The sequence below is a fragment of the Ursus americanus genome, chromosome 35 (genome assembly GCF_024610735.1).
Source record: "Ursus americanus isolate L20-20 chromosome 35, mUrsAme1.1.p, whole genome shotgun sequence".
Taxonomy (NCBI): Eukaryota; Metazoa; Chordata; class Mammalia; order Carnivora; family Ursidae; genus Ursus; species Ursus americanus.
In genome coordinates, this window is record NC_142161.1 from 17,000,137 (window position 1) to 17,012,786 (window position 12,650).

Genomic DNA, 12,650 nt, shown 5'->3' on the forward strand with positions numbered 1-12,650 from the left:
TACATAAAATGTTCATAATTTTTGCATTGTTTTTATCATACATATGTAAGTATGAATAAAAGCATTGTAACTGTAAAAACTTTAGTGACTTGTTATAAGGAATTTTATTTAGAAAAATTATTTTTAACTGCTTAAAATTAAAAAGGTATTATTTCTTCCAGAGGACAGTATCTTCTTATGATGAAATGTTATGATCTTGCAAAGTTTACTATTTATCAAGTAGCAGAAATGAACAAAGGTAAATATAATTAATACAAAATTATAATTGTCTTAATTTTAACATAAATACCTCCTAAAAATGTTTATACTGTTTGCAGTAACTATGTATGGATAACATGAAAGGTTTACTTTATCAGAGACAGACTTTGAAACTTTACATCTTCAGTTTCACATGTACATAGTCAACTATTAAATGCTTCATAATTAAGTGAGTTTTGTGAGAGATTATTATAGGAGATGCCAGGGTTATACTTTTTATACTTTTATTTTTTTGTTTTTGTTATTTATAATTGGAATGTCTTATTGTTTGTTGGTGGTAAACAGATTTTAGTATTGTATTGTTTTATTAATCTATATTTCAAAGGTAAATTATTGAATTGCTTGAATTCTTTAAAATAATTATATTCTAAATCCTAAATATTTGGCAAAGATATTAATAAACTTTCTTTTCCTTTTAGGTCTCATTGAGTTGAGTCCTATTCAGCAAGCACTCATTTATTCATTTTGTGAAAACCATGACAAGGCCATTCAGGTCTTGGCTGGGATCACTGTGAACAGGCCTGAGCTCATCATGTATACCCTATTAGCAAAAGCCCAAATGAAGGCCAAGAGAAACAAGGTGAAAAGTTTTGCGTAACATTTACTAAACCTATTAAGAGAGTTTTTCTATTGTGCTTAGAATGATGGCTTATGTGCTTTTTTTTTTTATAAAGCTAAATTATAACATTTACTTATTGATTGTTGTGTTAACATTTGGGTTATTTCTTTTCCTCTTAAGGGTAGGACTGCTATAAATATTCTTTTTCATGTATTCTGTTAACATGTGAGATAGTTTTCTAGGATATATCCCTAGGAGTGGAATTGCTGGTATGTAGAGAATGTGGATATCTAACTTTCAAGAAGTGACACATTATTACATAGGGTTGTACCAATTTATTCTCCTACCTGTCACGTATGTGTGTGCCTGTTGATCTCTATCCTCCACTGTAAATGGTTATCAGACTTTATTTTCGTCAATTTGGTAGATAAAAACTGATGTCTCATTGTGGTCTTAATTCACATTTCTCTGTTTGAGCACAGATTGAATATCTTCTTATGTTTGTTAACCACTCATATTTCCTGTCCCATCAATATCCTAAACATATTTTTTGTTTATCTTGTTCTTAGTGATTTTAGGCATTAAAAAATAAATGCTGTATATTAATCGTTTGTTGGTTGTTAGGTTTGCCATGTATCTTCTTGCAATTTGTGGCTGGTTTTACAGAGGTTCTTAATTTTAATGTAGTAGAATAAATATATTTTTTGTTTTATTGTCTTGGCTTTAAAAAAATTCTTGTTTAAGAAGTTTTTCCCTATCCCAAGGTCATATGGATATTATTCCATATTTTCTTCTAAAAAAGTTTTGCTTTTTCCATTTAAGACTTTACTCTAACTTAAATTGATTTCTTTGAGTGTGAGATAAGTGATAAAATATCAATTTCCCCATATGGATATTCAAGTGTTCTAGTATCATTTATTGAAATGTCCTCTCAACCCAAAGATCTGAAGCGGTGCATCTATCGTATTATAAATATTCATGTACATGCAGATCTGACTTTGGGCTTTCTATTCTGTTCTTTTAGTCAGTTTTTCTATTCCCAGCCCCATAGTGCAAGGTTTTTATTTTTATTTTTTTAAGATTTATTTCTTTATTTTTAGAGAGGGAGAAAGAATGAGAGAGAGAGAGAGAGAGAGAGAGTGGGGGGAGGAGGGGCTGAGGGAGAGAGAGAAAATCTCAAGCAGACTCCCTCCTGAGCATGGAGCCTAATGCAGGCTCATGACCCTAAGATCATGACCTGAGCTGAAATCAAGAGTAGGATGCTCACCCGCCTGAGCCACCCAGGTGCCACTACAATGTCTTAATTACTATGATAGTTAATTATTATAGTTTTTTGTAATTCTTGATATCTGGTAGAGCTAGTCCCTACACCATATTCTTCTCTAGGAAATTCCTGGTTATTCTTGGGCTTTTACTCTTCTATATACATTTTAAATTCAGCTTGTCAAGCTCTGTTAAAAACTCTGTCAGAATTTTGACTGAATTATATTTAACCTCTAGGTTATTTTAGGGAGAATTGACACCTTTATGATATTGAATTTCTTTTTGGAATACTCTTAGATTTACTTTAACCTTCTCTCCCCCTACCCATCGCTCTGTAGAAACCTGGAGTTACGTTTGATTGCCCTCTTCTATCCAATCAATAGTGATGTTCTCTTGGGTCTTTCTAAATATCTCCTAATACTACAACCTTTCTCTGTTTCTATGGTCATTATTGTAGTCCAAAGCATATTTTTATTTTGCTAGAACAATAGCAACAGCGTTGTACTTTTCCAAGCTTTTATCCACACAACAGCTGCAGTACTCTACTTAGAATGTAAATATGCTTTACCTGTAAGCCTCTCCAGAGATTCCCGAGGAGTCTTTTTTAGAGTAATGAAGAAGCGACAGGTAGGACATCAGCTGCTAGAGGAAGCAGGAGGAAGTGGAGATGTGTTCACTTTAATTTAAATGGGATGGAAGACTTTATGGACTCAAAGAGATAGTGAAGGGACAGTAATCCAGAAGAGGAAGACAATAACTTGTGTTCAGGCAGGGCTGAAGGAGTTGAGGTCAAGGACACAGCTTGAGGAATTAGCTCTGAAAAGGAGAAGAAAGGAAGCCATTCAAAGACAGGAGAGAAAAAAGGTGGAAAAGAAGGAAGATACAGATACATTGAAAAATAAAAAGGAGGGAAATGGAGAAAGAAGGTGATGTCTTCTTTCTACTGCAAGGTCATGTGCTTGAGAGTGAGGATGGAAAGATGGACGTTGAGGTGGGCTGTAAATATATGAAATAAACCTAAGTGGGGGGCACTAGGACACTTAGCATATCCAAGCTAAATCTCATGGTGTCTTTAGTAATTTAATATAATTAAGAAAATGGGCTAAAGAGTCACAAATATTTTTATTTCCATATAGATAAATATATAAATAAATATATCTATTAGTTTATTATGAAAAGTCATTTCTATCTGGAAAAATGAATTTTTTTCATTAATGAGTTTCAACTATTTTGACTAAATAGTTTAAATAGGTGATTTTTGATGTTAGTTTATTTCCTGGTGCCAGTGAAAACCCATTAAGAGCATAGTAGGACAAAATAAACGTTGATTAAAACCACATCAGGTATTATCATTAGAAATCCCTTACTATCTAATAGCCGTCCAATATTTCTTCCAGGAAAATTACTAAAAAATTGGTCATAAACTAGTCTATAAATTTAAGTTGGTTATAGACTACAAGAAAATAACCTTTAGAATTTAGAAATTATAATTTCAAAAGTACACATGTATAAGCCTGCTTAAGCGGATTGTAGGAGAGACACCTTGGTGGGATTCCCTGCCATCAGATTCCCCGCCTGGGTCCTCGTCTGGTGCTGCACTGACAAGGCCTGTGTCTTTACCAGGCCTGTGTGCCTAGGGTGAAATGAGAGTCAGGCTGTGTACTCAGGATTCCCTTTACCGTTTAAGCTGTCATGTTTGTCATGTTGAATAAATACTAGAGAGAAACATTCTCGTCTTTTTTTTTTTTTTAATCATTCTAGGAAGCTGTGAGAATGTTTAAAAAGGCATTGGATATCTTTTCTCATTCTGATAAAGGACCAAATGCCATAGAAGCTTCAGCAGACTGTCTGTATAACTTGGGTCTTTGTTACATGGAGGAAGGCAACGTACAAATGGTATTTTGTATATTTAGAGCATAGATTATTTGTGATTTTAGAAAATGATTGCTTGCATTCAATTGTTTCTGACCTATACAGTGAGTGACTAGACCAAATTTCTTATAAAGGTTGGTTTATTACAATCAGTGTACACTCTGCAATGCCTACTATATTGTTTTATTTATTCAACACATTTTATTTAATGCTTGTTTGTCAACAATTTTCCAAAGACTAATGTCTGTTTCCTACCAAAACAATGAATCTAGCTGTAAGAAATTATTATAGCAGAATATTTTCATCACATTAGCATGAATTTACTTCTTAAATTATAAGTACTTTATTTTTTATTTTTATTTTTTTTCAAGATTTTATTTATTTATTTAGAGAGAGTGAGTGAGTAGGGGCAGAGGGACAGGGAGAGAGAAAATCTCAAGCAGACTCCATTTTAAAATTGTCAATGATGTGATAAATAAAATAATTGCTATTTTATAATGGCTAATACTGGATATTTCATAATTTAATCTCTCTACACACAGACATAGAGACATAGATACACACAGGCACACACAGACACACACAGATACACACACACACACACACACACACACACACCATTCCAGTCTTTGTATTCATACAGTCTTGCATCTCCATAAACTTGGAAAAGAGTTGCACTTGATTAGTTGTTCCATTAGGAAATCCCAACAAATGTAAGATTAATTATAAATCTTTTCTGTGTTTTTAGCCCTTTTAGACAGCCAGAGCAAACCAACCTTTGCTTTACAATGTTGGGGAAAATTTTAGAGTTTCGTTGTTAGGAAATGCCATAACTATGTATCTGCTATGGTTCTTGGGCCCTCATGAAAAATAAATGTACAGGTTGTACTTTCTTTGAATAAACACAATATGAAGAATAACAATTAAAATTATACCTCCAGAAGTACTGTTATCAACAACATGGATTATGTTGACATTAGTCTGGGAGTAAAGGGACCTATAAATTATAGTAATAAACCTAACTTGTTTATATTACTTTTATTTTCTTCACAAAGTTCAGTGGGAAAAATGTATTTAAAATGACCAAAAATAAGTGAAAACTTTTCAACAATTGTTACACACTATAATTTATTAACATTTTAAATGAATATATTCTATTCATCGACATATTCTACTCACTAATGCATTCTACTCACTATATTCTACTCACTACTGAACAAAATACTCTTCTAGGCTTTTGATTGTTTTACAAAAGCTGTGAAAGCAAATCCTGAATTTGCAGAAGGCTTTTATCAACGTGGGCTTTGTAAAGTAAAACTCCACAAGGATAGCTCGGTCCTGGATTTTAATCGTGCAATCACCCTCAATCCAAAACATTACCAGGTATTTAAACAAACAATTTCAGTGATTTGGAGAGTGTGTCAAATTTGTTAAAACTATTAAATCTTTATATGTCATTGTTATTAGTCAGCAAGTATCGGTTACTTACACCTACTTTTCAGCTATGTTTTGATAATTCGTCTGTGTTTCCCCTTGAACTAAAAATTTTGTTTCCAACAGTGATACTTTATGTAGAAGTGCTTCATGAATTGTGATGTTTATAAATATTGTTAGTATTTTATCGTACCTATGAAAATTATAATTTTATATACCATGTTATTAATTTTATTTACTTCATATTTTGCTATCACATTTATTCCTGCCTTTTAAGAGACTGTAGAGACAACACAAAATTCGATAGGTGAAGCTTGATTGTATCCTGAGTTTAAAAGCCTATGAAATTTGAATATACTAAATATTAGATGATTTTAGAGAATACTATTAATTTTCTTACATATATAATGGTAGTGTGCTTATGGAGGAGAATGTTTGCATAATGGAAAACCTGGGGGTGAAATATGACGATGTCTACAACTTATTTTCAAATAGTTCAGAAAAAATAGATACAACAAATACTGCAAAATAATAATTATTGAATCCAAATTGTAGTCATATGGGTGTTCATTGTACTATTTTTTTCAATTATTCTATATGTTCAAAATATTTTCTTTTTTTAGAAAAAGATCGATTTATTTATTTGAGAGAGAGTGTATGCATGAGTAGGGGGAGGGGCAGAGGGAGAGAGAGAGAATCTCAAGCAGACTCCCCACTGAGCACGGAAGGTACTTGGGGCTTGGTCCTACTACCCTGCCTGAGATCATGACCTGAGCTGAAACCGAGAGTCGCATGCTCAACTGACTGAGCCACGCAGGCGCCTGTTTGAAATATTTTCTAATTAAAGAGAGTGGGGGAAGAAAGACTGTATATTATACCATCTTTGGATGGCATGGACTTGTTCAAACCACTATATATTTTGGGAGAATCGATGCTTTTACTAAAATATCCATTCCTGCTTTCCTCTGCTCTTTCTCTGAAAAGGCATACTTAAGCCGAGTAGCCTTCTACGGTTTGAAAGGGAGATACTCCAAAGCAATCCTGAATTGTAACGAGGCCATCAAAATTTACCCTCAGAGCGCGCGCGCCTATATCTACAGAGGAGTTCTGAAACACTACAACAAGGTAGGGCCGTGTCCTGCCTTGTTAACTGAGATGGTAGAGCGGGCGGCGCTCAGATGCCCAGCCGGGACTCGCCTCCTTGTTTTCTCTGTGGGAAGAGCATCACCGTCGTATAAAGGGCAGACCTGTGTAGAACACTTGATACTTTTACATCCGAGGGATTTCAAGTCATAATTTTGCACAAACTAGTGATATTTATTTTTGATATTTGTATTTTAAATAGCACTTACTGTTTATCTTAATAAGAAAGTAGTGTATATTCATTGCAAAGGATTTGGAAAATACGTAGGGGAATAAAGGAGCAGATTAAAATCACCTATTATCCCCACCATCAAATGACAATTCCTGAGAGCATTTTGGTTTATTTACTTTTAGTCTCTTTTTCCCTGAAAATAAGATATGTATTTTCCAAAATTGGGATTATGCTACTTATAAATTTGCTGTGCCTTGCTTCTCACAATCTTTGAAGATACCATTTTTAACGACTGAATAATAGTCTACCATATTTTTTTTGTTGGACATTTGGGTTGTTTTAAATGTTTTACTATTTTACTATCTTAAATAGTACAGTTACACACCCTGAGAACAAGGTCATTGCCTGAGTTTGTGATTGATTTCTAACCAGAAATTACTGGATCAAACGGTGTGAGCAGCACCACTGATATCTGATACTTCAGGGAATACTTTGTTTCTCCCTACTTTTCTTTTCTGACCTTTCTTTGTAACTATTTCATATGAAATATTTTGCAAATAATACCTTTAAGCAAAGGTAAGACCTTGTAGAACATGTTAATTCCATGAAAATTACTGTCTACAGAAATGAATGATTTAAGGTATCAGCGAAGCATGGAAGAGGAAGTGAAAGAGAACGTGGATAGAAAACATGACCATTAGGTTACATAACAGTATGAGTGACAGAAGCAAGTGAGGTTTGGTGAATGTTTGCTGGATGAATGTGGCTTATTTCTCTTTTACTAATAAGAAGCATATCTTCTTTTTGCTTTATAGCAATAGTGGCAATAAGATAATCATCTAAGTTAAATTATATGTTGAAGTTTACTTGCAGGTAGGAGAAACATTATTATAACAATTCCTACCAAGAGATCTTAATTCACTCTGTGAGAGATTAGCTTAGTTGTCTTAATTTCACAGATGATGCGCTGAATGGGTAAATAAATGTTCCAAAAATTCTGATAGAATTAAGAATTTATTTTGCAATTAAATTTCAGTCCATTATGATTAACCCTTCTTATCTAATTATTTTTTTTTCTTTGTAGACTTATAAGCTAGCAATTACAGATTTAACTACAGCTATCAATATGGACAAAAACAGTTACGTAGCATTTTATAACAGAGCATTATGTTACACCAAGATAAATGAACTTCGAATGGTAAGATGACCATTTTAGTAAACTACACGTTACAGCATTTGTAAACACATTTAAAGCATGTGTAAAGCATTTCCTTATTTCTGTTATAATTCTGAGAAAGGATTCCTGTGGAAATACACACACACACACACACGCACACACACAAACTTGAGAAACCAAAGAACCATTTCAAAGAATATTTAATGTTTTGTTGGTATTCAGCAACTATTTTTATGTAATCTTTGGACTGTCACATGAAAATTGATTTTACAATGCTCTTAGAAGCACTTAAAGGGATTTATAAATTAAAATATATTACACAATTCTCATTCGAGAGAACGTTTCTATGATGTACTGCTTGGAGAATTTTTAAGCAGTGATCACCAGCAATATTGTTGCTTCAAAATCTCAACACCAGCTAGAACAGTTTGTCCGGGGATTTTTTTGTGCGGTACTCAGACCACAGGCACAGCACAGAGTTTTCCATGATGGTTTCCAGGTCCAGGACCAGTGACGAGTGTTTCCTGTGTATTTTAAAGCCCCAACTGATGGCTGCAGTCAACCTTTTTCTCTATTTGTCCTGATCCACCTTCTACCTGAGCAAACCCTCTTTTCTGTTTTCTAATCTTACCTTTCTCTTCCCTACCCTTGTAGGTTTGGTCCTTTTCCAATCAAGATCCCTCACTGGCCAGCTGGTCTTAATCTTCTCACTCTTTTCTCTGTCGTCTTCTCGTCTTCTCTTCTTCTTTCTGTTTCCATCGTCAGTGAAGCTTTGAGTGAGAGACTACATCATATTCCTGCTGTTCTGTGCGAACATACTCCTCCAACCTCCTTGAAATTTGGAAAGTGAAATCTGTTTAAAACATTTGGAGATTTAGAAAAGTATTTGCTGTGGAAGGGAAGAAGTTGAGAACCGTTGTTTCTACTTAAGAGACTGTAGAATTCCTGGTAGCCAGTCTGTCAGGTTTCCTCCAGAAATGTTGACTAATGAATAACTAATTTTTCACAAAGGAGTTGTTAAGATTCTAAGAGCTAATTAAAGGGTCATTTATCAAGTAACCTGCACAGCAGGTGTCTTTGACGGCTCCCTCCCCACCCCCAGTCCCGCCTTTTCTGGGTAACTCTGAAGCCACAAACAATGGACTGGGTGGGGGCAGGGAACTCCCATTTTTGTTATCTCTGATATATATATAGCAGAATCAGTACTCTATGAATAGGGAAAATGAAAAGCGACCTAGAGATCTAACTAGAATAATAACTTATTGGTTATTTTAGAGCCGCCAGGTACTGAGCACATTTCCTCCAACTGAGTCACTTTACAGAGGAGGAAATGGAAGCGGGGAGAAGTTAGAAACACATCCAAGCCACACAGAGTAGAAACCTGTATTGGTGTTCACAGGTTTGTTTGCTTCTGGTTAACAGTCTTTAGGTGGCTTTGTAAAACTATCTGACCTCCAGTATGTGGACCGGATGTCATTTAACAGTGTCACCTCCTCCCTTTTTGTCTCCCTCCACCTGTTTCTCAGCATTCCTGCCATCACTAGAGTGAGAAAACCCAAGTACCTTTCTGCAGAAAATGTCCTTAGGCATTCTTCCAAGATATGGTTTCATAAAAAATTAAGAAAAGGTGAATTCTGCTTCCTACCACCTCATTTTAATAGAAATAACAGTTATGACTTACTTAGGGCTTATTGGGTGACATGCACTGAGCTAAATGCTTTACCAATATACAATCAAAATATTTTTAATGGATGTTTGCAACAATATGATAAGTTATCAATATTCCAATTTTATAGATGAGGAAACTGAGGCTTAGGGTTAAGTAATTTCCCCAAGATTGGAGAGGTAGTAATAATAGCGGAGGCACGATCCAAATCCTGCTCATTGACCTTCCCGACGTCTCATTTTCCACCTTTTGTTTCCTCTCGTGTCACATACTCAGCTGCTTAGGGGATCTCTAAGGCGTCTGACAGGAACATGTACAAAGCACACACAGTTCTGGGAGTCTGTGACAGGAGAATTGCGAACATTCTGGGTTTGTTTTGTTTTATACATATTACGAATTATTTTTGCAGCCCTGGCAGAGGTTTGCTTAGAATTACGTCACTGCGCACATATGGGATCTTTAATTGGACAGTGCTGTTAGACACTTGAGTGTCAGGGAATGAAACACTAGAGGAGGACCAGTGAGCAAACAGTAAAATACTTGTTTGCGTTTTCGGTTAGCATGTGCTGCAGGCACACACGATTTGGCCCTTTTCTGATGAAGCTGTAGAGGCCGCTTTCCCGGGGGCAAACAGGCTTGCGGGATGGAATGTAGTACGGGCCCACAGCGACCCCCTGGCAGGTGACCCCCCTCAAAATATCCATAGACCCTAACTACCCAATGGGCTTCTTACAACCAGGCACAGTTACCAAAAAAAGGGAAGATTCCATACTCGGCATACCTCTTCACCTTCCCCCTTTAAACAGCCGCCACCCACTACCTCCTTGCAGACAGCTCTCCTGGGCTGTCCTGCCCGCCACCTGCCACTCCCTTACGGTGTATTCGATAAACTTCTCTCTCCTTTGTTCTGCTTCAGGTGGAATCTATCACTGCCCATGCCGCCAGTTTCCACCCCATCAGTGCCGTACATCTGGGGGCCCCCATCCAATCGAGAGACACCCCATTGAAACACCCCAGAAACCCATATGGCTCTTTTGGACAAAATGTTCAGTAGGAAAATGAGTTAAGAGATTCAGCTCCAACCCAAATTTAGAATATTCCCAGTACCTGGCATAGAGTAAGTGAATAAAAAAAAAAAAAAAAAGATGAAAGTAATGGAGAAAGATCCTATGAGTTGATAATTCTTAGTTTAGTGCCTTTCAAAACACGAGTATGCTTATCAAACATTTTGAAGTAATTTTCCAATGAGTGCTTATTTGTTAGTGTATTAAAATCCATTTTCATTGTTCATGATTTATTCATTCAACAAAAATTTATCTACTGCCTATTATAGGCAGGCACTGAGCTAATTATTGGCTTTACAATGGTGAACAAAATAGATCAGCTCTGCCTCCACTTAGGTTTCAGTGGGAAAAACAATAAAACACTAAGAAGAAATTAAATTTTAAAAGGTAACAAGTGCTCTGCTTTAATGTCAACAGTCATTTGGTGAAACTCCTGAGTGGGGGAAGGGTATTGCATCCTTCCAAACCGTACACAACAAAAATGCTCAGGATGATCCAAAGATAACCTGCGAAAGCCGAGCACAGCGTGGACCATTTATTAAAACATAGCAGTGTCTGTAATATTTAGTTAAATATCCTTTAAATCTGAATGATTATTTTTGGCCATAAAAGTAAGTCACATTAAAGAATCCATGTTAGGGCCTAGTTTGGGCATAAGCACGTTTGTTCATAGCCAATGTGGTAAGGCTCTAAAGAGTTAAATCTATGTTGAAAGTGATTATTTTATTTTTAGGCATTAATGGATTATGGAATTGTGCTGCTTCTTGATGCTGGAGAAACTGTGACGTTAAATACTTTCATTAATCGTGGGCTCATCTACGTAGAGCTGGGGCAGCATAGTTTCGCATTGGAGGTGAACCTTCCTGTTTACTTGTAAAAATGAACCCACTTGATTTTGCACATTCTGCTCTGAACACTAGCGAACAAATTTTTCTTGGTATCAAATGGCAGTGTTAATCAGCAATAACGATTTTAGCAAGAATTGTATTGAAGTACTTTGAATGAATAATAGAATCTTTGCCAAAAAATGTGTATTTTTACTCTGTTTTGATTACAGGTAAATAATTAATTTGTAAAAGTGTTTCTGATTTGATGAAATATCAATACACTCACCTTCTCTCAGGGAGTATCTTGGCTACACATATGATTTATGTATTGATTTATTTTGCTGCTCAGTGCTTATTCTTCCTCATTCAAAATTTTCCTCATTCCCCATTGAAAATATATCAAAATAAATCTGTTTGTTTTGCATAGGGCAGAAAATGGCTGCTCAAAATAGGCTACTGGGAATAGACTTTTAAGTTAGTGGAAACAGGCACTCAGAATTGCAATAAAAGAGCATCTGCAGTGTATCAAAAGAGAAACAGGTTGTTTAAAATGTATTTTAGTAATTAATTGTTATTAATTATAATTAAACAAAATTCACCATTCTCATTTTTATCTTAATTGTATTGTTTATTTTAAATTAATTTTGGAATTAAGATGAAGAGATATGAGGCAAAAATCAAATAGCAATTTGAAGTTTGCAGTTAAATAATGGTAGTTTTGTTTTTGTGTTTCTGAGGAATGACAACAGAATACTGTGCAATGAGTGTTCCCTAATATTTTCACCTTTAGAGATGGCTTGTATTATTTTTCTGTGCCCTGGAGTTATCTTTTGAGATTTTGCCCCCACAGAAATACTTATTATTAAGGAAGTGTCTGGGAAATCTTATTCTAGGCAATTTATACTATGATGAAATGTAATTTCAGGAGTTGAACTCCTCTAGGTCTTGGTTTTGAGATATACCATTCCGAATTCCCTCAGGTAGGAGAAGCTAAAGAACTTCTTTGTTTGGAGTAGGCAAGTGAGCTATAGAACTCTGGGCTACAGTGTTCGGGTGGAACAAGTGAGGAAAACGGGGGTTGGGAGCAAAAGACCTCAGCTGTTGGAGAATTAAATACAGGGCCTGTGTTATCTAACAAGTGAATACCATTTAGTACTTAATAAAATCTTTCAGCTAGGAAGTACTGGGGCAAGATTTGAACTCAGATCTTTCTCG

The 12,650-nt window shown here is 35.4% G+C and overlaps 1 protein-coding gene across 2 annotated transcripts in view; it reads left to right on the plus strand.

Annotated features, from left to right (window-relative positions):
* The window catches only part of TTC6 (tetratricopeptide repeat domain 6), a 178,727-nt gene that overhangs the window by 134,801 nt on the left and 31,276 nt on the right, over window positions 1-12,650 (plus strand). For both annotated transcript variants that reach the window (XM_045800386.2, XM_087858961.1), the window contains 7 exons: window positions 162-238; window positions 678-838; window positions 3,842-3,976; window positions 5,186-5,335; window positions 6,371-6,511; window positions 7,786-7,899; window positions 11,342-11,461. In XM_045800386.2, coding sequence (XP_045656342.2) covers window positions 162-238; window positions 678-838; window positions 3,842-3,976; window positions 5,186-5,335; window positions 6,371-6,511; window positions 7,786-7,899; window positions 11,342-11,461 — 898 coding nt within the window. The remainder of the gene's footprint in view (window positions 1-161; window positions 239-677; window positions 839-3,841; window positions 3,977-5,185; window positions 5,336-6,370; window positions 6,512-7,785; window positions 7,900-11,341; window positions 11,462-12,650) is intronic.